At 39.4% G+C, this 26933-nt stretch overlaps 1 protein-coding gene across 2 annotated transcripts; it reads left to right on the forward strand.

Annotated features, from left to right (window-relative positions):
• The first annotated feature begins 819 nt into the window (after positions 1 to 819).
• On the forward strand, positions 820 to 26933 carry vamp4 (vesicle-associated membrane protein 4). Of its 2 annotated transcripts, XM_038306929.1 has the most exons (9): positions 820 to 1035; positions 4860 to 4978; positions 8499 to 8600; positions 11977 to 12023; positions 12401 to 12451; positions 13990 to 14090; positions 21905 to 21984; positions 25694 to 25745; positions 25833 to 26933. In XM_038306929.1, the coding sequence occupies exons 2-9, from the start codon at positions 4976 to 4978 to the stop codon at positions 25856 to 25858; spliced, it is 462 nt and encodes a 153-aa protein (XP_038162857.1). In that variant the 5' UTR covers positions 820 to 1035; positions 4860 to 4975; the 3' UTR covers positions 25859 to 26933. The 2 variants fall into 2 exon arrangements, with proteins under 2 accessions (XP_038162857.1, XP_038162858.1); XM_038306930.1 differs by lacking the exon at positions 4860 to 4978 and having other exon boundaries at positions 821 to 1035.

Below are 26933 nucleotides of genomic sequence, written 5' to 3' on the forward strand. Positions count from 1 at the left end.
AAAGGTAATTTTAAATTTTGTTTTATATATTTGGTTGTATATTATTATGATTCAGCACTTTTAAGGATTGCTCTTTGATAATGAGTATGGAGGAAAATTTGTTGTAGTGTAATTTACAAAAGAGAGTAGAGTTATTTTGTTTTTTAAATAATTTTTATGTTAATTTTTATGTATTTTTTTGTCATTGTCAAGACCTGTGTCAAACCTTTTTTTTAAACTATGTCTTTATCATTATTTATGCATATGTGAAAATGTGTTCTTTAATCAGGTAATGTGTGTCATATATAATATATATTCATATTTTAGAATTTGTTTCGCTCTTTTAAGGGGTTCTGACATGCAAGAGATTATTGTAATATTATATCTGAATTGTTTTGTGTGTGATTGAAATGAGATCTGAGCTGCCTTCTATTCTTTCTGACAGCAGCTGTCTGAACTGCGGTCTGATCCAAGATGGCCGCCCTCTAGTCACGTCAATTAAACCTGAAGTCTGGCAATATGTTTATATATGTTTTTATTATTATTATTATTATTATTATTATTATTATTATTATTATTATTATTATTAAGAATATGTTCTCTAGGTTTATAATACCGACCTAAACACCATCATTGTGAACATGAATTCATAATTTTGCTTTTATTTTATCAGTACAGATTACTTTAAGCTATTCAGTGTTACTTTTGATAACTAATACAAATAATTAATTATGTCCTTATCGTCTACTAATAAGTGTTCATAAATAAATATTACAGACATCTTACCCTAAGAAGATTTGCACAGTTGTTGTCTCTCCTGATCCAGCTGTTTCTACCAACTTCCTGCCCGCCTGGTCAGCTGATTCAGGCGGTGGAAAGAGACAGAGGATGAGCATCGCTAGCATCCACAATGATTACGATGTCTCATGGTTTAGGACAGCCGGTAAAATGAATCACACCTATCTGTAAGACCGATTAAGCAGTGGAATCTCTGGTCTGATAGCAGAGTCTCTCTGTGGAGGAAGGTTTTTCAGCGGATCTTCGATCAAACAGCAGGTAGGTACCTGGTGACGTCGGCATCATTAGCTTATTCTAGCTTAGCTTAGCCTAGCATAGAAAGGGCCTTCTTTATCTGGATTTATTGTATATTTATTGGCCTGTTCTCTAGCTGGATAGTTTATACGATACTTGATGCTGTATATATATATATTTAACGAGTAACATGTTGTAGAAAATTACACTTCTGGGTGTTTTTTTGAGGGTAGTAAACAATTAGCTTAGTGAAATGCTAAAATTGTAACGGGTGAAACGACAGATAAATCTGTTTCTGTTTGCGCAGATAGAAATAATCACTATACTGTATCATCATCGTATGAAAGAGGGGTTTCCATACAAATTTCACGAAAAATAACTAACGGTTGGAAGTAAGAAAATAAAAACAAAAAAAGTATTGATAAATAATAAACAAACTGCAATAAATGAGCACCGAAAAAAATAAATAAAAATAATGATTGGATGTAGGATCATTTCAGTATCAAATTATTCAATCTTTATAGAAACTTCTCTCTAAAAAACTTTTTTTTACATCCCTAAAAATCAACAATGATGAACTAATGTTTCCATTAAGTAGAGCTGATCTTCTATCATAGGCATCATTATAATCTCAGTGTTTGCAGTCGCATTTTAATGCAGGTGATGTAAACCAGCCATTTATCCTTATGATACTGGGTACAGAAAGTATTCAGACCCTTTTAAATGTTTCACTCTTTGTTTCATTGCACGCATTTGCTATAATTTATAAAGTTCATTTAATTTCTCATTAATGTGCACTCAGCACCCCATCTTTACAGAAAAAATCAAAAAATTTAGACATTTTTGCAAATTTATTAAAAAAGAAAAACTGAAATATCACACGGTCAGAAGTATTCAGACCCTTTGCTCAGTATTGAGCAGCCATAAGTTTGGATTTGGGGATCTTCTTCTTTGCTGATCCTCTCCAGGTTTTCAGGTCGGATGAGAGCGTTGATGGACGGCCATTTTCAGGTCTCTCCAGAGATGCTCCCTTGGGTTCAGATTAGGGCTCTGGTTGGGCCAGTAATGAACGGTCACAGAGTTTTTCCCAAGTCACATCTTTGTTATTTTCGCTGTGTGCTTAGGGTCATTGTCTTGTTGGAAGGTGAACCTTCAGCCCAGTGTGAGGTCCTAAGCTACCCTGGAAAAGGGGTTTCTTGCAGGATATCTCTGTATTCGGCCGCATTCATCTTTCCTTCAATTGCAACCAGTGGTCCTGTCCCTGCAGCAAATAAACACCCCCATAGCATGATGCTTGACAGTCTTTACCATTCCACCATCAGGTTTGCCATAAATGCTCCTTTCAATACAAACCACTGCGTCTGTATTCATCTGTCAACTGGCCCTCCCTTCACAATCGACGCAAAATTCACTGGTTCATCTTCATTTGCAAGACCCTTCTGGGCCGCTCACCACTTTAATTAGATCAGCTACTGCAGCCAAAGCCTCTCTTACAACATGCAGTCCTCACTTCGTCTACAATCACTTATTCCTAAAACCACTACTGTTGGTCTTGCTTCTTTTCAATCTGCTGCTGCTCGTGACTGGAACACTCTGCAAAATATTCTCCAACTGAATAGACTAATTTCACTTTCATCCTTCAAAACAATTATATCATCGTCGTTCACAGACACTTGCAGCTGCTTCTCTACATAGTCATTTCTGGGTTGTTTGTTGTGTTTTAAATTGTATTTTATGTATGTATTACTAATGTATTTATTTTAGCCCTACTTCCCTTTTCCTAAGTGGTTACTCCACTGTTGGGATTGTATTGGGCAGGTGATGAGCAGTACCTGGTTTTCTCCACACTTACAGCTTAGAATTAACGCCAAAAAGTTTTCATCTTGGTCTTATCGGACCAGAGAATCTTTTTTTCCTCATAGTCTGGGAGTCCTTTTTGTGTGTTTTGGCAAACTCTATGCAGGCTTTCATTCGTCCTGCACTGAGGAGAGGCTTCTGTTGGGCCACTCTGCCATAAAGCTCTGACTGGTGGAGCACGGCAGTGATAGTTGACTTTGGGCCTCGCGACTGTGATACCATGTGACCGCTTCGGGAAGCGCAAGAATTTTGACAGGCATCTGAACAGCCTCACCACAGGGTGCTGGGTTCACATTAATGAGAAATAAAATGAACTTTATTGATTTTAGCAAATGGCTGCAGTGAAAAATGTAAAGGGGTCTGAATATTTTCCGTACCCACTATATATCAGTTGACCTGGATGGACTTTCTGTCTTCTTTACACTAACACCTAATATGGATCTTGGTGACTGAGATCCTAAAGCTATGTTGATAGCTGAAACATCATTATGAACAGAGCCAGGGTAGTGCAGAAAATCTGGTTTAGTTTCAGTCAGAATTCATATTACATTATTCCATAGCAAGGTCAGAACATAAGGTTTTCATCATATGGAGCAGTGCTCATCAAGATTACTACATTTCGTACAAAATGCTTCTATTTCAAATCCGTTCTTGTTTAATAATGTTTTCTCCCCAGGGCAATGGGGTCAGTGCCTTTCTTCATCATTGTTTTGGTGAAAGGCAGGGTATATATTAGGGGTGGGTATTGCCAAAGAAGTCACGATTCAATTCGAATCACGATTCACAGGCCACGATGCGATTCTATCACGATCCATCACGATACTTGAATTATTGCGAAGCATTGCAATATTTTCTCCTCCATGTTTTGTTTTGAATGACTCGGTGCAGTATCCTGCTGCCGGAAATGCTTGAGACACAAGGCAGCGTGCGTCAACACATCCGCAGCAACATCTACTGGACTGGAAGTTGTATTACACTTGTTTTTGGCTAATGTTCGCCAACCTATCATGCAATTTTGTTTATTAATTTTTTAAAATTAATAATCGATACTTGGCATCAAGAATCGATGCAGTAGATCACAAAAATTAGAATCACGATGCATCATCATGACGATTATTTTGCACACCCCTAGTATATATGCTGGACAGGTTGCCAGTCCATTGCAGGGCAACACAGAAAAAACCACCATGCAAAAACACACACACACTCACATTTGAGGACAATTTACAGACTCTTTAAAGTATCGTTTCTAGATACCCTCCCTTATGCAGTTTTAGAAATGACCCTCTATAAAAAATTATATGTATTTTTTTTTTATTTGACTTTTATATTTTACTAATCAATCTTTTGGTTTCTAAACTTGTTTGAAAATCAAAAAAATCCACTTCCAATAACGATTAAAAACTAGACAAATGGTACTTAGACTGAGGGTGATCAAAGCAGGTTCAGTTTCCAAATAAAGCCATGGAAAGGTATTTTTTTAGGTAAAAAAACAAACAAACAAAAAAATACAATAAAGGTATAAAGTTTATCTGTCTGGATTTGAAAAGTCGAAGCCAAAAGCCAACCATTCCATTGTTTATTAATATAGAATACAGCTAGTATAACCTGTCCACTGTAGGAATCTTTGCAGTGATTTTCACTCAAATATCCAGAATTTTATAACTGTTTCGAAATGTTATGTAAAAATGTAATTTTAAAATACAAAATGCTATTTGCTCTTTCGTATTAATGAAAGCTGCGATCTATAGCACCACTTCACAATCATTAATATTCCAGAGTATAGATAACAAACCAGTTTTAGCCAGTCTGATGTTGAACCTTTGTATTGCAGAGAATATCTTTCAGGACATTTTACGTTCTAACATAAAGTCTCAACTATTTTTCATGGGTTGTAGCTTCTAAAGTAGCAGAAATATTGTGTTTGTTTCCTGGAAGTCTTCCTTTAGATCAGTCTGCTGTTTCTTTCTGTGTTTCTTCACTTTCTTCAGATCTGTCCGCTGCTTCTCCTCCCCTCTGCTCTCTTGGCTTGGGAAAGGCTGTTTTTTTCCTCCAAACGCAACGCCAGAAACGGACGTTGAGAAAGTATCAGACTTAACCGGAATCAATGGTACAAGTCTTATTGTCGCAGTGAGGAATGGGGTGGTGAATAAGATCATGAATCCCCCCCTTCAGAAAATGACTGTTCCGCTTGGGTCATATGTTATTTAGCTCAGTGTCACAGAGGCATTTTATTGAGATGTGTTTGAGTGTTTCTGTTTTTTTTGTTTTTTTTTTCTCCCCTCTCTGGAGAACATAACACCCAAACACAGATTCAAAGATGTGTTTCTGGAAGAACAGCATGTTTTCCAGATCCACACCATAGAATTGTTATTCCCAAAAGCATGATGACATTTCCTTTTTATATTCAGTAAATGTTAAAGTCCAATTTGCAGGAATATGAATATTAAAAATCATTAAAGATGTACAGATCTATTTTTTTAGATGAGAATAAACAGATGAATCATCTCAGTTCATAGGGCCCTATAAAATCTGTTTTATTTTTTCCCAAATTGCGTTTTTTCCGTTTTTATGTATGTATTTTTGCGCTTCCAATCAATGGAATGTTGACAAAACTTGCCAAACAATAGTTCACCTGACACGTAAAAGTCACGAGGGAACTGCTTGGCTCTGTATTCAGGGCTTAGCACCGTGTTTCTCAACTTTTTTGCCGAAAGCGGAGCTGTGGAGAGCCGCTTCTCCATATTTTAAATGTTTTGATGGAGGAGGGTGAGCGGAAATGACGGAGCGGGAGGGGTTGTGTCGCCCAGATTTGCGTCCCCCGGTGTGCATTTCCCCCCGATGTATGTTCTTCACCCACACAAAAACAGAATTTCAATTCAAATGTAGAAATTCCGCGTTTACACTAGATTCCGCATTAATTTGCCAAGTCTGCTATTCCGTCCGCGATTCCGTGATCGCGGAAATTATAGGGCCCTAAGTTCAGGAGTTTAGCAGGCCTTAAATGAGAAGTCTGGTCAGCAAGGAATAATCAATGAATCATTATTTATACCTAAAACTAATACGTTCGCTGTGATTAATGAATTGAGAGTTAATCTGTAAAAAAATAAAAACAATAATTTTCATCGCGATCACAGAGTCTGGGAGCGGCCATTTTTGCCCAAATATGGTAACAACTCTCTCCTGAAATGTACCAGGAGTGATGTGACCGTGCGGTAAGCCTAGCGGTAAGCCTAGCGCCATAAACTGACAATGCAGTTGGATGTAGATAAAGACTCTCTCCCACAGATGGGAAGTAACGAAGTACACTTCGTTACTGTACTCAAGTAGATTATTCTGATATTTTTACTTTACTTTACTACTTATTTTTATGGCGACTTTTTACTTCTACTCCTTACATTTTTACACAAATATCTGTACTTTCTACTCCTTACATTTTAAAAAAATTGTCTCGTTACTTTAGTTTTGAATCATTTCAATGGAGTTACCGTTAATATTTTTCACGTCATCAATACCAAATTCAATCTAATTGGATGGGAATCTATGTTGCATTTGACGCACCACTACAAGATGAATCGACAGATTCGGCAGTATTCATTGGCGGCAAATCATTGCAGCTTGGTGGCGGTGGCGTTAGCATAGTAGTATGGACGACGAGATGATTGAAAATGAACACAACGGAGATCTAGTCCTATTGGCAGACATCCATTTAAAATGTAGGCAACGGCATGAAAAAAGTGGTTTCTACTTTTACTTTTATACTTTAAGTAAATTTACAAGCCTGTACTTTGTTACTTTTACTTGAGTAAAGAAGTTTAATCAGTACTTCCACTTTTACCAGAGTATTTTTTAACACAATTATCTGTACTTTTACTCAAGTACGGAAAGTCAGTACTTTTGCCATCTCTGCTCTCTCCTCACTATCGTCCACCATGCTTGTTTTTCTTCCCGCTTCTGCGCAGCAAGCCACTGAATAGTGACCTTTGTTGCGTATTCACCCTTTATAGCGAAGTATATAGTGAAATATTTTGAAAATCACCATTTCAATCCAATAGTGTTATTGGAATCCAGGACAAGACCTTATAACATAAAAGAAATATGGATATGTTGATGGTAAAAATGAATGGCAATGTAATAACAAGAAACAACAAGTAGCCCAAATATATTAAGAAAAATAACAAAAGTGCTTCTATAAGAAATTCATGAATCGAAACACGTTTTTTTTTGGTCCAACATAACCTTAGAGGCATCAATGCCGATACTGGCACTGACATTTTTTAGTTTATAAACTTAAATATAATTTTTTACTAGGCTTATTAACTTTACTTTTTAACTTTTCAATGAGCTTTTTACCTTTTTTTTCTTGACTTGTTAACTTTTTTTCCAACTTAATTTCCAGTAGGTAATATATCATTCAAGAGCTCCTCTAATTGGTCAAATGCCAAGATAAGATGTACAGCCATGTAGCAGGGCCTTTGCTGAATGGCTGGATATAGATCTTCTGCTTCTAGATCTCACTGAGGGACGGGGGGGACTCCATTTGTAAGGGGGATGCAAGGGATCAAAAGGTCATATGAATGCAAACTGTCCGTTCAGAGACAGGTCTAGGGGTGTAAATAATAATCGTTTTGTATCGATGCGTCGATCCAAAAGCCGACGATCCGATGAATCGATACGTCCGCAAGAGAATCGATTCAGGTTTTTTTCCCTCCGGTCTATTTTTATCCATTTGCTTCTGGGCGTAATTCTCCCTCCCGTGCTGCGGTGCCGCTAAACCTATTTTGCCCTCCTACCTCGCTTCCTGGTTATACTCTTACAGCAGTGTGTTACAGTGAGTTTGACAGACATTCGTGATTTATGCTCAATATTGAAGCGTGGGCCGCACTACACGCTGTGGGTCTAGATATGAGGCGGTGAGGAAGTGCGGGCGAGTTTAGTCCGACGGCCGAGGGACATGAGGGCCAAAAAGAGCGGAGATCCAGGTGGAAAAAGGGTCCCAGCGTTCTCGCGCACCTCGCTCGTCTAGCAGGTCAAACTTCACGAGCTGTTTTCCGCAATTTCGTTCATTGATTTATTTTAAATTTGAAACATTGTCTATCTAGCCTTTAAGGTGTAAAAAAAAAAAAAAATGCACCAATTAATTGAATCATCGTGGTTTATTCTTGAGTATCGAAAATAATTGAATCGTTGGGTCAGGAAACCAATACTGAATTGAATCGCCCTGATGGGTGTGATTTACACCCCTAGGCAGGTCCCATTTGAAACGATCAGACTCTTATCGTATTCAGGACCACGGAGCCAAGTGGCCTGGGTCACATTGAAAAAAAAAATCAGATCTGTGTCGTTCAGACTGTCATGAAAAGATCAGACACAGATTGGATATGGGCCACTTTAGGGTGCTGTGTGGACGTAGCCTTACAGATTACCCCGAAGCTAAGCCTATCCAAGAGCCTTGGACTCCCCCGGGGACGTCCTGGCTCTGCTTTTTAATAATAGTATAGTTTTTAGAGGTGGTCCTTTGTTTATAGTCTCATTGGTTTTCATCAGACCCTCATATTTCAAATACATCAGTTATCCGTAATGATAGATAACCTGATTCAAACTGACTATCTTCTCCTCCTGACCTACAGAGGGAGCCAGAACAGGAGGAGCAACCTGAAGACAACATGCCCCCAAAGTTTAAGCGACACCTCAATGACGATGAGGTCACTGGATCCATCCGCAGCGAGAGGGTGAGAGAAAGATGTAGTGGAAAATGACATGTTTGGTTTCTGGTTTGTCTGGGTAGGGGGTCGGATAAACAAAGAGGGAAGGAAGCAAACATACAAGGTGAAAGAGGAAGGATGTGAAACAAACAGACCTCCTGGTTCAGTTTAAACAATATTGCAGCAAGACACAAACAAGGAAAATATGCTGCAGACCACCAGAGACAAAGGTTTTGAATGAGTGGGTTTAGCGGTTGAGTCTTGAGAAACTCTTGGGGCCAAATATCTGCTCCTCATCAAAGCAATCATCCTGTCCCTCCCTCCTGTACTCTCCTTCACCCTTCCCTTCTTCTTTTGTGTTTTCACCCGGGATCAAAGCTAAGCTTATAGGGGGAATCTTGCATAACAGCGTTCTCTCCTTCCCAGCATTGTCCGTCGTTTTCTCCCTCCGATAATTACTACCAGTTCTCCTCGTCTCCTGTGCTGATGAAAAAAGCAGAGTGAGGTTCCACAGGAGCAGGGTGTTATTGCTCAGACGTATAAAGAGCTTTATGATCATGTGGCCACCATCTTTTCAAACTTCAAACAGATGATCTGCAAAAAAAATAAGACGTGTGTGGAGTAGAGTTTGGCTGTCTGATAAGATCTTACCTTTCTCTACTGTCTGTACAGTTAATGTGTTTAGAAGATGATAATAATTGGCTGCAGCTTCCATAAATGAAATGTTACCGTATTTTCCAGACTATTAGCTGCTACTTTTTTCCCGCGCTTTGAAGCATGCAGCTTATAAGAAGGTGCAGCTTTTCTGTTGATTTTAGCGAACCGACAGAGGGTGAAGTTAAAGTTGGAAATAAAAGAATAAGGGGCTAATTTTCATTTAGCACAAGAACATGCTAGCAGCAGGTCCGACGGAGAAGAAATGTCCCAAATTCACACATTTTGATATTCATTTGCCGCATTAAAGCTGCCGAAAGAGACTGGACTCAACGGCTGCAGAGCTGAAATAAAGAGCCTAAGAGGCCCCATCTTTCAGTAGACGCTCTTACTGCTGCGAGCAGTAAGAGCGTCTACTGAAAGATGGGCCAACAAGCTAACAGGAGCTAGCATTCATCTTCTTCCATGCTCCAGGGGCTATATGTAGAGCTCTCCCAACACGTTTGGTGGGAGACAGCTCAGTAGATATCCTTCCAAAAAGCTAAAGTTAAAAAACAAACCACTGGACCTTGTTTTCCAAGTTTGAATACGTTTCTCTTCCCATCCAGCTTTCTCAATTGAAAATGCCAGCTCCACCCCTTAATAATTGGCTTATTATTGGCGTGCAATACCCGATACAGGCCCATTCCTCTAAAGAGGCAGTCATCAAGTTCAGTAGATATCAGCAGCTTTTAGTCCGGTGCGGCTTATATATGTACATTTCCATTGTTTTCAAATAATTTTCTGGGTGCGGCTTTCAGCGAGGTGCGCTCTATAGTCTGGGAAATACGGTAGTTATTCCGATCATAAAATGAAAAGAAACTCCATCTAAGCAGATTTGAATCTAGACGTCTTCCTTTCACTCAATGAGAAACGGACTCTTATGTCTCCTGTGAGAATTTTATCAGGGTTCCTGCGGGTCCTTAAAAAGTCTTAAAAGGCATTGAATTCTTCAAAATAAAACTAAGGCCTTAATTGGTATTAAAATGTCTTAAATCAGTCTTTCGTAGGTCTTAATTTTTAAAACATCATAAATAGCATTATTTTTATTACGATTTATTTTTGTATTAAAGCTACAGTGTGTAACTTTTAGCGACATCTAGCGGTCAGACTGCAGACTGCAGCAACATGAACATCTCCCCCCCCCACCGCTTCTCCCCCCCAACAGTACGGCGAGCGTTACGGGACAAAATGTCTTCCACGACGTCCGCATCACCTGCCTTCTCAAGTGATGAGGTTTGTTTACATAGATAATTTTACAGATAGTATTTCATTAGTCTGTGTAGGGTATAGATTTCATGTAGACTTAAGATAATAAATATACCCGTTATTTTTTCTACATCGTTGTGACATTTTGGCGATCTCGCAATCACTAGTTTGTTGGCTCTGCGCTGCCGTAGCGCAAAGATGTCTGCCTCCATGGCTGCGAGACCCGCTCCTATGTAATTATAAATAACGAATTCTAAGGCAACGCAAATATTAAGGTTAAGAGGCTGAGCTCGTAGATGATGATAAATAACATAGTTATGTATAATATATTACATTTCTGACTGTATATCCCTGTAATTATTACACACTGTAGCTTTAAAATTGACAATTTTTTATTTATTTATTTTTATAAAAAAAAAAAAAGGCTGGCCATTATTGGTTCCGTCCCGATAGCGGAACTAATAAAGCGTTGTTGCGGGGGGGACATTTGGGAGATGCACCATTAACTTTTTGTCTGGAAAATATGATCAAGTGTAAATGTAACCAAAATTGTCTCCAGCCAAGAGTTTCCTCCATGGCTAAAACCAGGGAACATACATGAGGCTCAGTGGATTTATGCAAGAAGTCATTCAAGCTCAGAACGATGGGAATTAAGGCAGTGGAGTCGCACATGCGAAGCACGAAACACAAAGCGTCAAAATGGAGTTACAGAGAAACAGCCGATATTTCTCAGTTTAGTTCCACCCTTGTCTCTGCAAAACAAAGTTTGTGAATTCAGTTAAATAATTGTTCAAATATATCTGTCATTTGTGTGTTTTTAGCTCACTTCCTGTATGGGAAGCTTTTCAACATTTGAAACATTAGTGCAGTGGTTTATGTTAAAATAAACCTTTGGGTTAAGTTGTCGCAAGCTGGTTTTTCTTGTGTTTCTTGTGAATTTGGTCTTAAATTTTTATTTCAAGTCTTAAAAAGTCTTGAATTTAACTTGCCTTATGCTGTAGAAACCCTGTTTATTACAGCTTTATAGATTTTTCTCTCTATAGGAAAGATAACATACAAGTCGCTTATATTTGTCATGTGAACGACCGTGCAAAGCACTTTTTGTTCTGGTTAAATGGTGCGGAAAGTTCTTTCTTTTTCTTTTTCAGTAGAACAAGCAGCGTCCTGATGATCCCGTGCTTCTTTTTCTGCTGTTCTCTAACCTTGCGTCGATGGAGTGTCAGGATATTGGTTATTTTTGTCATTATAGTTTAAGTTTATTATTAGCTTTGCTTTTAGAGAGCCAACAGATAAAAAGACTCTAGCAGCTGTAAGTGAGGAAGTAGAGGCAGTTTATTTCTGGCAGTCCTGAAACAAAATAATCCACATAAACAGATGTTTATGTGGATTATCTTGTAGGAGCGCAATAAATGCTGTTATTTCTGATTTTTCTTATCAGTCCTCCGGATTGGTCATCTTGATCTTTTCTTTATTTAAGTCTTAATGTTTTCCTTTCTAACAGAGGAACCTGCTGGAGGAGGACTCTGATGAGGAGGAAGACTTTTTCCTGTGAGTCTATTTTCCAAGTTAAAGGGTCTGACAGGGCAGCTGTTTTATAGAAGCGCTATTCAGCGTCTGTTTTGTTTCTCATAATCATAGCAAACCTGAGAAGCTTTGAGAATCTCAGGAAGGCTTTGAACTGCAATGCTAAAAAGGCAAATAGAAAAAAAAAAAGACTAAAACAAACTATAATGAACAAAGTGAGTCAATGAATGAGATGATGCTGTACATAAATATCAACAGCCAGGGGAATAAAGCCTCTAAAGAATACGATATATGTGATGTTTTTAATAAATTCAGTAAGGCATAAAATTATTTTTAATTCTCTAACACTTTATGACAGTGACACAACTCAACCTTAACTGGAACAACATTTGCTTCCCCAGGAGAGGTCCCACAGGCCCCCGATTTGGACCTCAGAATGACAGAGTGAAGCAGTAAGTAGCGGCACACCCCTCACTGCAGCGCCGATCCACAGGTCAGAGTAGAACTTCCACACTTTTTAACGCTCGTTATGTAACCGCGGCTCGACATGTTTACCCCAAATGTTAGGACATTGTGTAAGAGAGGCTATCGTGCAGACTGTGCTTCCATCTCAACCAGCGCTCACAGACAGCCAGAGAACAGAGGAGGTCATTGTTTAGAGCGTCTGGCACGCAGAGCTGTTTCTTCATACCTTGCAGTTTGTCACTGTCGTGCCCACGTGAAATGAGACGCCGTCATTAGCGAGTCCAGGAATGTCGTGTGCAGAAGTTCAGGCTTTTCATGTGTCCTCCTGTCTGAACCTGGACCGTTAAATTCCTCAAGTGTTTGCCACGGCGCCTGTTTTCCTTCGTTCCCCGATTACTGGATGCATTTGTTATTTTTTTCTGTATCCACCTTTGCTTGGAATCACATGGGAAAAAAAAAGAAATCTGGTTTATTTATTTTTTTTCCTATTTTGAATTGAAACCCTTGTAAAAATTAGCTTGATTAAAAGCGGAACTCACAAATATTTAAGGGTTTTTTTTCACAGGAAATCAGGCAAAGTACTACAACTGTTAGCAAACAAAGATTTATAAAAAAAAAAAATTATAATAATAAAAAAATTTGCACTATTACCTAGAATCCAAAGTTTAATTCAATAGTATTTCAGTATAAATGATAAATAACCCAAAACCCTTCATAACCAATTTATAAGTAAACTCAAAGGCTCAATTTATGCCAGCAAAAAACAACCAAAAACATCCCTAATAACTGAAAGTCAAAAACTGTCCGTTCTTTTTATTTCTTATAATAATGTCCAAACAGGAGTTCCATATGCTCCCAATCCAAAGTAAAATCCTGGAAGCGTTTAAGTCCAAAGTCCTTTCCAAAAAGAAAAATCCAAACGACAAACCCCCCAGAAAAGATTAGAAAAAGAGTGGTACCACCAAAAATCCCCAATAAGAAAAATAAGGTCCAGATCTCACCGTAGCGTCTCTCTTTCCTCTGGGCGGCGTCTCCTTGCACCAGGCGGCGTCCTCTGGGTACAAACTCCGATCAGTTTTCTACGTGATCTGCGGTGATCAAACTCTGACTGTGTTTTATCTTTCTTCATTATTTTTTTACTTGTTTTTAACGGACAACCAGACAAAAACTCCCGCTGCACAGACCTGTCAGTGCGCGTCTTCCTCACCTGTTGAGCCGCGCGCCGACGCACACGCCCCTTTTATTAAGAAATTTCTCAACACCAAAATAACCCAGCATATTAAATCCCATCATCATTTTTTAACCAGTGGAGATTTGAAAGAATATTACCAATGACAAAACTGTTCTACAAGACAGTTTGTTATCGCTACTCTTTATTGTACTTTATACAAAAAGAGAAAAATAACATAGTGGTTATGTTACACCCTCATACGTGTAAAAACATCTTTAGACAAAAGCAAAACCAGAGAAGCTTTGCCAAAAAATGACCATAAATCTTTAAAATATGATACATTTTTGTCATCAGTGTACAGTCCCAGGTGGACGAGGTGATCGACGTGATGCAGGAGAACATCTCCAAGGTGATAGAGAGGGGTGAACGTCTGGAAGACCTGCAGGACAAGTCCGGTGAGCTAACATGTGTTCGTGTTTCTTTTTTGGTTTCCATGAACGCAGAACGTTTGTGCTTTCTCTGCTGAACTCCACACAGAGCGCATAACATTTACTTTGCAGTTATAGCTCTCAGGCCCTGATAGCCCTCAGCATTATCGTCTGCTAATCGGACCGCCACTTTTAGCAATGTGCTTCCAATTTAAAAGGAAAACACTTCATAATGAGGCGTATTCTCTGGCAAAAAATCCTTCAAATAGCAGGAAGTGAAAGGTTGGACGTTACAGCTACTGCTAAAGATACTTTATCGGCCCGTTTAGGTTCACTTCATGGTTTGAATCCTGACCTTGACATCTATGTGTAGAATAGACAAATTGTTAATAGAATGCATCAGAGATGTTGATCTATAACCAGAGGTGTTCAGTAACAAAGTACAAATACTTAAGTATTTTTAAGTTTTTTTTTTTTTTCTTAAGTAGAAATGCTGGCTATTTATCCTTTACTGGAGTAATTGTTTTCTAGAAAGTCTTTAACTTCTTCTGCTTACATTTTTTTGCAATTATCTCTACTTTCTACTCCTTACATTTTAAAAATAGATTCGTTAGTTTTGTTAAATTATAGCTCAATCGTTCGTCCTGTTCGTATTTGTTATCAAAATACGGTGTTACAAAATATTCAGCATTTAAAATTTTGTGCACAAAAAAAGGCGGATTCCAATAAGACTTCAAATAAAAACGTTCCTTTAACAGGATAGTGCAGAAAAGCGTCTTACTTAAAAAAAAGATTCTGCATTACTTTCACTTTGTCCTTTAAGTAGTTTTTAAAAATGGTACTTTTACACCTTTACTGGAATAAAAAGCTTAAGTCGATACTCTAAACCAGGGGTCACCAACGCGGTGCCCTCAAGGACCACATGGGGGGCCCTCAGAGTCTTCTAAATAAAGAACAACCCACCAGTGGGCTAAGTTTGAAATTTTATTTTATTCTGTTGCTCTTCTTTTTAATCATTTTAGAGAGATTTCAAAATGACAATGTCTAAATAAACTTAGAAATGAACACAAACAATAAAAATATGTTGATAATGAACAAAGTTTAGGCTAACGCTAACCCTTGCAGCTCATGGGTCAGTAATGGTCGCCCTTCCTACGTCTCGGTACCCTTGAAGTGGCCCTCAGCCTTAAAAAGGTTGGTGACCCCTGCTCTAAACAGTAGGATTTATACTTCTACTTGAGTAATAAACATTATTACTTGTGACACCCCTGCATATAAGTGGTGTCAGATAGGTGAGTTCTAAAATGGATTAATCGACTCTCAAACTGTATGCTACACAAACATCAACATTAATACTGACCCTGCTGTCATTTTAAGCTTTGGATCTTATTGTTTTTAAGGCTATTTAAACAGAATGAGCAAGTTCTCTATTTGCATTGAGTCTAACTTGCTAAAAGAGGTGAACAAATGGAACATCTTTAATGATAAACTTATTAAAAACTTTTAGTTTTAGCCCCACAATGTGGCCTGTAGTGGTTCAGCTGTGAGGTCAACTCAAATTGACCAAAATAATGATATTTTTGTTGAGCTTCTAGCCGGCGTCATAAAGTGAAAGTCCACCCCAGAAAAAACTCCTTGTTTTTTATGAGTGAGAGCAGAACGTTTCTTTAGGAGGGAATTTAAGTCCTAATGAGGTAAAGTGTGACGTTTTTGTGAGGTGTCTGCATTGGAATATGGTCCAATGATTACAAAACATTATTTCTTCTTAATAACGCTTTATTGGTAGTTATTACGTGGAAAACATTTTTCCTTTTTAAACATCATTACTCATTCTGAGGCATTTACTCATATGGAAAAGAGTAAAGTGTTTTCTGAAGGTTTGCAGAGTTGAAACAGAGTGCAGGGCAGAGTGGGAACAGACTGTGCTGCTTTATGGTTGGAGAAGCAGAAGGAAGAAATGGAAAGCGGAATGTATAAATAGCTTTTATGCGAACAAATGCAAACATTGTCAGATGAAATTAGGACGGGTCCTTTAACGCTGACAAAAGAAGTACATAAATATTTACTTCTAAAGTACTTTTCAAAACACACATTACAGAGAGTCCAAAACCAATTTAAAATCTGTCATAAAATAAGATTGAAAATCAGAATCAAACACGGTTAAGTCAAAGAGAACACCCTTTAGGAAATTAAAGTCTTTAATAATTTAAGGGGAAGATTGTTTAATACAAAAAAGTGAGAATTAGTTAGAATTAGAAGACTGAAATATGAACAGCAACCTGCAGAGTTACATAAAAACAGTAGATCTTTAGGCAGAGTTTGTTTCTTTTTTGTACAATTTCTAATTTCATGGCTTAAACAGGAATAGAACGAATCAAAGTAGTCGAGGCGTAATGGACCCACAGCATAAAACATTAACACTGAAAAACGAGCCACATTGTTTTGTTTTCCAAGAGTCATACTGTTACTGATCTCTGCTAAACTGGTATGCAGAGGTTATGGTATGCTATGTATGGCCTAAAAATAACTATAATAAAAATAATAAAATAAAAATAAACGGGCCATCATGTCTTTAGCAATGCACGGGGCATCTAACTACCACGGTATTGGCAGCCGTGCTTCTGTTAACAACCAGCTTCTTCCAAAAAAGTTAGAAAACAAATCACTGGACTTTGTTTTCCAAGTTTGAAGAATTTTCGCCTCCCATCCAGGAAGTTTTCTCAATTCAAAAGTCTGGAGTAGCGTTAAGTTGATAGCGGGAAGGAATCAACTCTAACGCAGAAAGCTGCGATAGAGTTGATTCCTTCCCGCTATCATCTCAATCCTCATCCCCATGTAGCGGATCAAAACATCTTGCCTGTTTAACCAGGCCGATAACAACCCAATCCACTGCCCATTAATAAGCAGTGGACATGTTTTTCAGTTCAATTTGCACGTTTTCTAAGCTATAAGAAGGCTTTTGTAGGGCTATTTTATAAGCCTGGAACTTTTTTGAATGACTTTGACCTGGATGACTGAGAATCTTCACAGACAGCTAGCTTGTTAGCCTTTTCTGACCTTTTTAAAATATGCCTTTCAATACCCAGCCCCATTTCTTCTAACACAACCGCACACACACCCTCCCTTGGCGGGAACCTTGTGTATTCTCTGTCGTTTCTGCTATCTTGGCTGCGGCTCGTTCATCTACAGTACTAGCCATTCAATATTTCCCCACTTTCCTTGATGGGTCCTTGGCCGGTTCCCCAAGTTTCCTTTTTTAAACATCAATCTGGATTTGTGGACAATAAGATCTAAAGAGCAGCATCATCTCCTGGTCAGAGCCTGTAATTCAGTGAAAGGATGGAGTCTGAGTATAAAAATGTGCAAGAGGGGGGCACTGCAGTGGCTGGAAGGGGGCTGCCATTCAGCTGGCGTTTGACTGGGCTCCCGCTCCCTTCCTCCATCCTCCTTCTAAATTTGTGTTTAGGTATTAATGCGTTCTGATAAGCACCAAAAGACACGTCATCATAGCAGTCAGAGTTATCAGTGGTGTTGCCATGAAAATCAGGTTCATAAGTTTTATTTTCCCCTCCTGAAAAAAACAAATCCCCACCAGCAGTTGCCGGACGCCAGAAATCCACCACTACGCCGAAGTTCTTTAAGCGCTGCCGTTCCAAACAGATGATTTTATTATTTTTTTGAGAACAAGCTTCTCATTCACCTTTTGCTATGATGTCGTTAGCTGTTGTGTGCGATGCTGCCACTAGCCAAACTGCAACCTGAGAGGAATACTACAGCTACCAAAACTCCGGGGAGCCAAAAATGCACCATTATTAAAAAAAATTATTTCATTTTTTTTAAATTTAAAACAAAAGAAATCTAAATTATTCATTTAATCTTTATTTTTTTTGCCCAGGCCTATCTGGCATATGTAAATCTATATGCAAGTCTGCAGGGGTTGATAATGTTTGATAAATATAGTTCCTAATATTCATTTTGTATATTTATATCAATGAAACATGTTTGTTTTTTAAATGTTTTTCGGATGTTTAGTGAATGGATGAGGATGGGTGGTGGATAAAGAGGATCTCCGATGCTAAGTGGGTGGTGGGTGAAATGGGTAGAGGGTAAAATAGGTGAAGGGTGTGTTACTGTACTTACATTTTTTTGCCTTGTTGTTTTTTTAGCCTGCCAAGTCGAAAAAAATGTGTCTGATTCGCGCCAATTCCCGGACAAAAATTGCACCATCTGGTAGAAAATCACGCGGCTTTTTCAAATCACGGGAGAATCTGTAAAAAAAAAACAAAAATGGCGCCGGCAACGCTTTTGGGTCGTTTTCTTCAAATGTAGGTGATTTTTGAGTAATTATGCGAATAAAATGATACAGAAACACGAGTACAATAGAGTTTTCTAGCTTGTTTGTCGTTTTGGTGACTACATCAAAATTACCGCTAGGTAGACAAAAATCACGCCATCTCGCGAAAAATCACGGATTTTTTTCTGGAGGCATTTTCAAATCACTCGAGAGTGTGTACAAAACAACAAAAATGGCGCCGGCAACGCTTTTGGGTCGTTTTCTTCGAATGTAGGTGATTTTTGAGTAATTATGCGAATAAAATGATACAGAAACACGAGTACAATAGAGTTTTCTAGCTTGTTTGTCGTTTTGGTAACTACATCAAAATTACCGCTAGGTAGACAAAAATCACGCCATCTCGCGAAAAATCACGGCTTTTTTTCTGGAGGCATTTTCAAATCACTCGAGAGTGTGTACAAAACAACAAAAATGGCGCCGGCAACGCTTTTGGGGCGTTTTCTTCGAATGTAGGTGATTTTTGAGTAATTATGCGAATAAAATGATACAGAAACACGAGTACAATAGCGTTTTCTAGCTTGTTTGTCGTTTTGGTGATTACATCAAAATTACCGCTAGGTAGACAAAAATCACGCCATCTCGCGAAAAATCACGGGTTTTTTTCTGGAGGCATTTTCAAATCACTCGAGAGTGTGTACAAAACAACAAAAATGGCGCCGGCAACGCTTTTGGGTCGTTTTCTTCGAATGTAGGTGATTTTTGAGAAATTATGCGAATAAAATGATACAGAAACACGAGTACAAAAGTGTTTTCTAGCTTGTTTGTCGTTTTGGTGACTACATCAAAATTACCGCTAGGTAGACAAAAATCACGCCATCTCGCGAAAAATCACGGCTTTTTTTCTGGAGGCTTTTTCAAATCACTCGAGAGTGTGTACAAAACAACAAAAATGGCGCCGGCAACACTTTTGGGTCGTTTTCTTCGAATGTAGGTGATTTTTGAGTAATTATGCGAATAAAATGATACAGAAACACGAGTACAATAGTGTTTTCTAGCTTGTTTGTCGTTTTGGTGACTACATCAAAATTACCGCTAGGTAGACAAAAATCACGCCATCTCGCGAAAAATCACGGCTTTTTTTCTGGAGGCTTTTTCAAATCACTCGAGAGTGTGTACAAAACAACAAAAATGGCGCCGGCAACGCTTTTGGGTCGTTTTCATCGAATGTCGGTGATTTTTGAGTAATTATGCGAATAAAATGATACAGAAACACGAGTACAATAGCGTTTTCTAGCTTGTTTGTCGTTTTGGTGACTACATCAAAATTACCGCTAGGTAGACAAAAATCGCGCCATCTCGAGAAAAATCACGGCTTTTTTTCTGGAGGCATTTTCAAATCACTCGAGAGTGTGTACAAAACAACAAAAATGGCGCCGGCAACGCTTTTGGGATGTTTTCTTCGAATGTAGGTGATTTTTGAGTAATTATGCGAATAAAATGATACAGAAACACGAGTACAATAGCGTTTTCTAGCTTGTTTGTCGTTTTGGTGACTGCATCAAAATTACCGCTAGGTAGACAAAAATCACGCCATCTCGCGAAAAATCACGGCTTTTTTTCTGGAGGCTTTTTCAAATCACTCGAGAGTGTGTACAAAACAACAAAAATGGCGCCGCCAACGCTTTTGGGTCGTTTTCTTCGAATGTAGGTGCTTTTTGAGTAATTATGCGAATAAAATGATACAGAAACACGAGTACAATAGTGTTTTCTAGCTTGTTTGTCGTTTTGGTGACTACATCAGAATTACCGCTAGGTAGACAAAAATCACGCCATCTCGCGAAAAATCACAGCTTTTTTTCTGGAGGCTTTTTCAAATCACTCGAGAGTGTGTACAAAACAACAAAAATGGCGCCGGCAACGCTTTTGGGTCGTTTTCTTCGAATGTAGGTGATTTTTGAGTAATTATGCGAATAAAATGATACAGAAACACGAGTACAATAGTGTTTTCTAGCTTGTTTGTCGTTTTGGTGACTACATCAAAATTACCGCTAGGTAGACAAAAATCACGCCATCTCGCGAAAAATCACGGCTTTTTTTCTGGAGGCTTTTTCAAATCACTCGAGAGTGTGTACAAAACAACAAAAATGGCGCCGGCAACGCTTCTGGGTCATTTTCATCGAATGTCGGTGATTTTAAAGTAATTCTGAGGGATAAATAATTATTTTTTTTTGCGATCATTGCACTTGTCCGGCGGGCAAATGCAATGAAATTTGTACTCTCCCAACAATAAAAACTACTTGTCCCGGGAGATCGGGCGATGGTTAACATAGCAGCAGGGGGAAGAAAACAGCAACATCTTTGCAAGATGCAAACAAAGGCAAGTGGAGAGAAAAATCCACAGGTCCAACTATAGAGCCCTGAGGCGCGCCACAGTTGTCATGTCAAGCTGTATATCAGCAGGTAATACTTAGTGAAATAGCATGACATGATCAAAGGCATCACAAGTAGATCCAGATCCAACAGAACTAATACAGCGACCTCAGTACTGCGCAGCTTAAAGACGTGCTATTAAAGCTGTAAATGAGTTCAGCATGAGCTCTTAAATAAGGCAGTGAACAGGTGTGGGTTTGTGGATGAGGTGAGTGTGAATGTCGAGGCTGGGATTTCTTTCAAAAAGGTGTTAGTGCGTCGTGAGGAAGTCCCACTTCATCAGCTCTATTTTCTGATTAGAAATGTTCATTAGTGTCATAAAGACAGCGATTAATCAGCAGAACCATTTTCCATGGTCCATTAAAGACATTTCTCCTTGGAGTGATTAATTTCCTCTGTGTAAACACATCCGTCCACTCTGTGTTCTGAGTGATTTCCCGGCTGCGCATCTGAAAACCTTTAACAACTGACTTTGCTCCATTAAACAACATTTACACAGCATGGAGGCTCCAAACAAAGCTCAGTACTTTGACTTGTCTGCTGATAAAGACAACCTGCCAGAACAAAGAGGCACATCTGGACCATATTTTTTCTCTGTGTTCTTTGGTTGTTTATGGGGACACTTTTGTGACCGCATATTATCCCTAAGAGCTGTCTTTATGTGGACAACACCATGCTCTCTGACTGACAGCTCGTCTCTCCCCCTCGAGCCGCTGGCAGGCAACCCGTTGTTAAATTCCTCAGGATTAACGAGCATCTTCCCAGAAGCCCTGTCTGGGCGTGTCTCTTTGTAGTAGCGCCTGGTCGTAAACAGGCCGGTGAAGATGGAAACAGCAGACACAAAGAGGGGCTGAGTTGGCATACGTTAACAACGGTGTGTCAGAAAGAGAAGGCAACGCGTGGGCGAGCTGGTAGAGGGGAGATGTTAGAATGAGGACAGGAGGGAGGAAGGTGAGCGGAAAGTCTCTGTTTTGGAAATGTAGGAGTCCTTGCCAACGCCTAGAAAAGTATTTAAATCTACTCAGTCGCTCTATCTTAAAAGTGAAGTGAAACCTGCTTGTTTGTTTGACTGACAAATGTCCAATTGTGTCTATTCCCCTGCTTTCACATGGAGCAGAGAGCTTGTCGGACCACGCGTCGGCGTTCAGCAGCCGGGCCAAGCAGCTGCACAGGAGGATGTGGTGGAGAGACATGAAGGTGGGACGTCTGTCTGTTCTCAGAAAACCTGCAAATCAGAGCATGAGACAAGACCCAATCACACACCCAGTGCCTTGAAAAGGAGTCAAACCTTTCCACACTTTGCAGCATTACGGCCACAAACTTTACTGGAATAACAAGTGTGGAGTACATTTGAATGTAGGCCCACTAAACTCAGATACTCCTGAATTTAAATCCTGCACAACCAACGACTTTTAGAGGTAAAAACCAAAGAAACCAGCCCTATTCAGACAGGTCAAGATTGAAAAATCTCCCAAATTAATCAGTCCAAAATATAAAGCAGCCATTCAGGGCTCTGACATGCTGGACAGGAGAGCATTGATCAGATGAGTAGCATGCAGAGGAACTGCTCCAGTCACTCCATAGTGAGCCACGGTGGTGGCAGCAGCATGATCTGGGGAGTATGTTGCTAGGCTTAAAAGCTGTAATTTTCTAATTAAATGTGTTGAATGCAGGACTTTCCTATAAAAAACAGCCCACAGTTTTCAAAAAGTACCGTATTTTCCCGAATATAAGCCACTACTTTTTTCCAACTCTTTGAACCATGCAGCTTATAAGAAGGTGTGGCTTTTCTGTGGATATTTCCTAACACCCAGAGGGGGAAGTGAAAGTTGGAAACGAAAGAATAAGGTGCTAATGTTCATTTAGATTAGATTAGATGAGCTTTATTGATCTCACAGCAGAGAAGTTCACTAGTCACATATTGGCATAGTAAATAAAGAAGGTGCAAACAAGGAGGAAAAAGGTGCTCCGCTCTGAGTTCCTTGGAGATGGTAGAGAGCATGCGCCAGATGATTAAATTCAAAGCAGCAAAACATACGGAGATGATCCAGGGTTTCCACGGATCATTTAAAATAATTACAATCCATTATTTTTGGGGGGATTTTTTCATTAATTCCATAAATTTTTATGGGATTTTTATGGGTGTAAGAATCAACATGTATCGAACCGAACCGAAAACCGTGACCAGAAACCGTGAATCGAACCGAACTGTGGATTTTGTGAATCGTTCCACCCCTAATATACAGTATATATATACAGCACAAGAGCATGCTAGCAGCAGGCACGATGGAGAACTAATGTCCCGAATTCACACATTTTGACTTTTATTTGCTGCCTTAAAGCTGCCGAACCGATGAAGGGACTGGGCTCAACTCCTGCAGAGCTGAAATAAAAAGCAGACATTGCAGTAGAAGCTCTTACTGCTGTAAGCTAACAAGCTAACGGGAACTAGCATTCTTCTTCTTCTTCCCTTCTCCAAGGGCTACATGTAGAGCTCCCTCTACAGGTTCGGTAGGAGACAGTTCAACGGCTTTTAACCTGGTGTGGCTTATATATATATATATATATATATATATATATATATATATATATATATATATATATATATATATATATATATATATATATACACTATATTGCCAAAAGTATTTGCTCACCTGCCTTGACTCACATATGAGCTTAAGTGACATCCCGTTCCTAATCCATAGGGTTCAATATGACGTCGGTCCACCCTTTGCAGCTAGAACAGCTTCAACTCTTCTGGGAAGGCTGTCCACAAGGTTTAGGAGTGTGTTTATGGGAATTTTGGACCATTCTTCCAGAAGCGCATTTGTGAGGTCGCACACTGATGTTGGACGAGAAGGCCTGGCTCTCAGTCTCCGCTCTAATTCATCCCAAAGGTGTTCTATCGGGTTGAGGTCAGGACTCTGTGCAGGCCAGTCAAGTTCATCCACACCAGACTCTGTCATCCATGTCTTTATGGACCTTGCTTTGTGCACTGGTGCACAGTCATGTTGGAAGAGGAAGGGGCCAGCTCCAAACTGTTCCCACAAAGTTGGGAGCATGGAATTGTCCAAAATGTCTTGGTATGCTGAAGCATTCAGAGTTCCTTTCACTGGAACTAAGGGGCCAAGCCCAGCTCCTGAAAAACAACCCCACACCATAATCCCCCCTCCACCAAACTTTACACTTGGCACAATGCAGTCAGACAAGTACCGTTCTCCTGGCAACCGCCAAACCCAGACCCGTCCATCAGATTGCCAGATGGAGAAGCGCGATTCGTCACTCCAGAGAACGCGTCTCCACTGCTCTAGAGTCCAGTGGCGGCGTGCTTTACACCACCGCATCCGACGCTTTGCATTGCACTTGGTGATGTATGGCTTGGATGCAGCTGCTCGACCATGGAAACCCATTCCATGAAGCTCTCTGCGCACTGTTCTTGAGCTAATCTGAAGGCCACATGAAGTTTGGAGGTCTGTAGTGATTGACTCTGCAGAAAGTTGGCGACCTCTTCGCACTATGCGCTTCAGCATCCGCTGACCCCGCTCCGTCAGTTTACGTGGCCTACCACTTCGTGGCTGAGTTGCTGTCGTTCCCAAACACTTCCATTTTCTTATAATACAGCTGACAGTTGACTGTGGAATATTTAGGAGCGAGGAAATTTCACGACTGGATTTGTTGCACAGGTGGCATCCTATCACAGTTCCACGCTGGAATTCACTGAGCTCCTGAGAGCGACCCATTCTTTCACAAATGTTTGTAAAAACAGTCTGCATGCCTAGGTGCTTGAATTTATACACCTGTGGCCATGGAAGTGATTGGAACACCTGATTCCAATAATTTGGATGGGTGAGCAAATACTTTTGGCAATATAGTGTATGTGTCACAGCTCCTCTATTAGCCATCCCGTCATGCACAGATCGGATGCCAGACAGTTTTTTTTTTTTTTAAGATTTAATGTAATTGTCGCTACCCGATCCGTACCATCAGCTCATTTGTGCCTGCGCGAACAGAATAACTTCCGGGTCGCCAAAAAAATAATGTAATTACGGTACTGAAAAAAACTTTATTTATATCTTTAAATAAATAAAGAATACTAAACTACATCATAAAGACATTATTGAAGAGTTTTCTGGAAGAAATGGATGCTTTTTAAATTCAATCCATTGTATTGCTTGACGTCGTCATCAGACATGCTAAGAGCAGTCTGGGAATATATTATGAAAATCTGCAGGTCACGAAAGGTAGCAAATGAATCCATTGTGGGATCAGTACTGCTGGAGTGCATAGTTAAGGACAGAGTAAATCAAATATTTAAACAAATTTAAATATATACGCTGTGTGACGTATATTTGCGCATGCTCAGAGCAGTCAAAGTAACTATCACAAGGCGATTGAACTTTTTTATGTATTTCTGTTTTTTATTTTTAGAAAATGCAATATCGACGAAAATACAAAGATATACAAAAAGAAACCCATGCCTCCAAAAAATACAAAAGAATACAAAAGTAAGAAAAAGGAAATATTGCCACCGGAAGTTATTCTGTTCGCGCACGCGCAAAGGAGCTGATGATACGGATCGGGTAATGACAGTAATGAATGGTAGAGAAAAACAAATACTCTGGTTAGCCTCCCCTCTGGTTCACCAACAGCTGGAATGCAATAAAAACTAAAAAAGTAAAAGTATATATGTATATTAATGTAGGTTTCCAGTTTAAAAAAGTGGGCATGGATTATAGTGAGGTGCGCTCTATAGTCTGGAAAATACGATATTTATTTGTTTAAATAAAAAGTACAAGGAAACAAGTATGGAGACTTCATCAAGCCACTGTGTGCTTTTGGTTTTGTCCATGGGATGTTTGGACAGGAATGTTTTAGTTTTCTCATTATTTTAATTCCTCAACAGATGAAGATGATTATTGCGCTGGTAGTCGTTGCTCTGCTGCTGATCATTATCGGTGAGTACTGGATGTCCTTTGCGATTAAAATCAGCTTTCATTTACAGAGACGTAGTATTCCCTCTGACTTTATTTTCTGTTTTTCAGTCCCAATAATCCTTCGATATCGTTAGCGACTGATGAATTCCATCTGCATCCTCCCATCTGGCACCCAGTCCCAGCGGGCCCCGGGACGCCGTCCACACTGTCTTCAGAGTTCCTTCACCCTCAGGCCTTCTTTTAGCCGTTAGTTCAGATCTTTCATCATATCTAGATGTGAGATCAGTTCTAAGGCTCGGTTTGATCCCTGCTTGATGAAGCTAAGAGAAAACAGAAGCATTGACTTTTTGGCTTGGGTTTAATATCTTTAACGTCTCAGATCAAACCTTCAACACCGGGAAGATCCAACAGTCTGTCTTATTGATCTCCTGTAAATCTGCTGCAGCAGCTTCATATAGAGGCTGTAACCTCCAGCAGATGAGCCTCTGGTGTTTTCTCATGACTCCCCACATCTGAATCTCCATCATCAACAGGAGCAATGGTTTAGAGGGAACACCTTTCTAGTAAAAGCACATTTTTTACATTCTCTCCCGTTTGAGAAAACATCAGAGCCTCATCTGTGTTTTTTTTTTCTTTTTGTATCATAAGACTTCTTTTTAAATAAAAAATAGATCAGTCCTCTAAAGGGAAGATTCCTTTAGAGGAAGAGGACAGACTTTTTACTTTCCCATGCGATGATCTGGTTGTAGAGAAAGAACCATGTGAAACCAAACCAGCCGGATTCTGAATGTCTGCTTAAACTTCTTACTTCCTGCAGGAACCTGCTCTTCTCTGGGCTGCTTTGGTCGCCTGTTCATTTATTTTTAAACTCCCGGCTCTGTAAATGGTTCTTTTATGTTTTTTTTTTATTGTCGTTTTCTTTTCTCTAAACTGGAGTTATTATTATTGCTTTCTCTGTATGAACGCTGGTATTTGCTACTGAGGGAACAGTTGATCTCTGTACTGTAACGACTGGAAAGGAAGGTCCTATGTAACATGAATGCAAACCATAAGTGTAGTTGTGACTGGTTACGGTCTCCATGGTAACTTTGATTGTGTAATTTATTTCAGCTGTACATACTGACTGTAAGGATAATGTACAGTACTGTGTGGCATTGCATTGGAAGACAGTGACTCTTTTTGCTCTGAAGTAAAGTCGTATTAAAGGGC

This window comes from Cyprinodon tularosa, unplaced genomic scaffold (assembly GCF_016077235.1).
Source record: "Cyprinodon tularosa strain WSP-4 unplaced genomic scaffold, ASM1607723v1 ctg597, whole genome shotgun sequence".
In the NCBI taxonomy this organism is placed as follows: domain Eukaryota; kingdom Metazoa; phylum Chordata; class Actinopteri; order Cyprinodontiformes; family Cyprinodontidae; genus Cyprinodon; species Cyprinodon tularosa.

What these genes read in the sequence shown, in the direction of transcription:
- vamp4 (XM_038306929.1), top strand. An exon ending in CAGAATGACAGAGTGAAGCA is followed by an intron (nt 12,452 to 13,989) that starts GTAAGTAGCGGC and finishes TTTTGTCATCAG; the next exon opens with TGTACAGTCCCAGGTGGACG. An exon ending in AGACCTGCAGGACAAGTCCG is followed by an intron (nt 14,091 to 21,904) that starts GTGAGCTAACAT and finishes CACATGGAGCAG; the next exon opens with AGAGCTTGTCGGACCACGCG.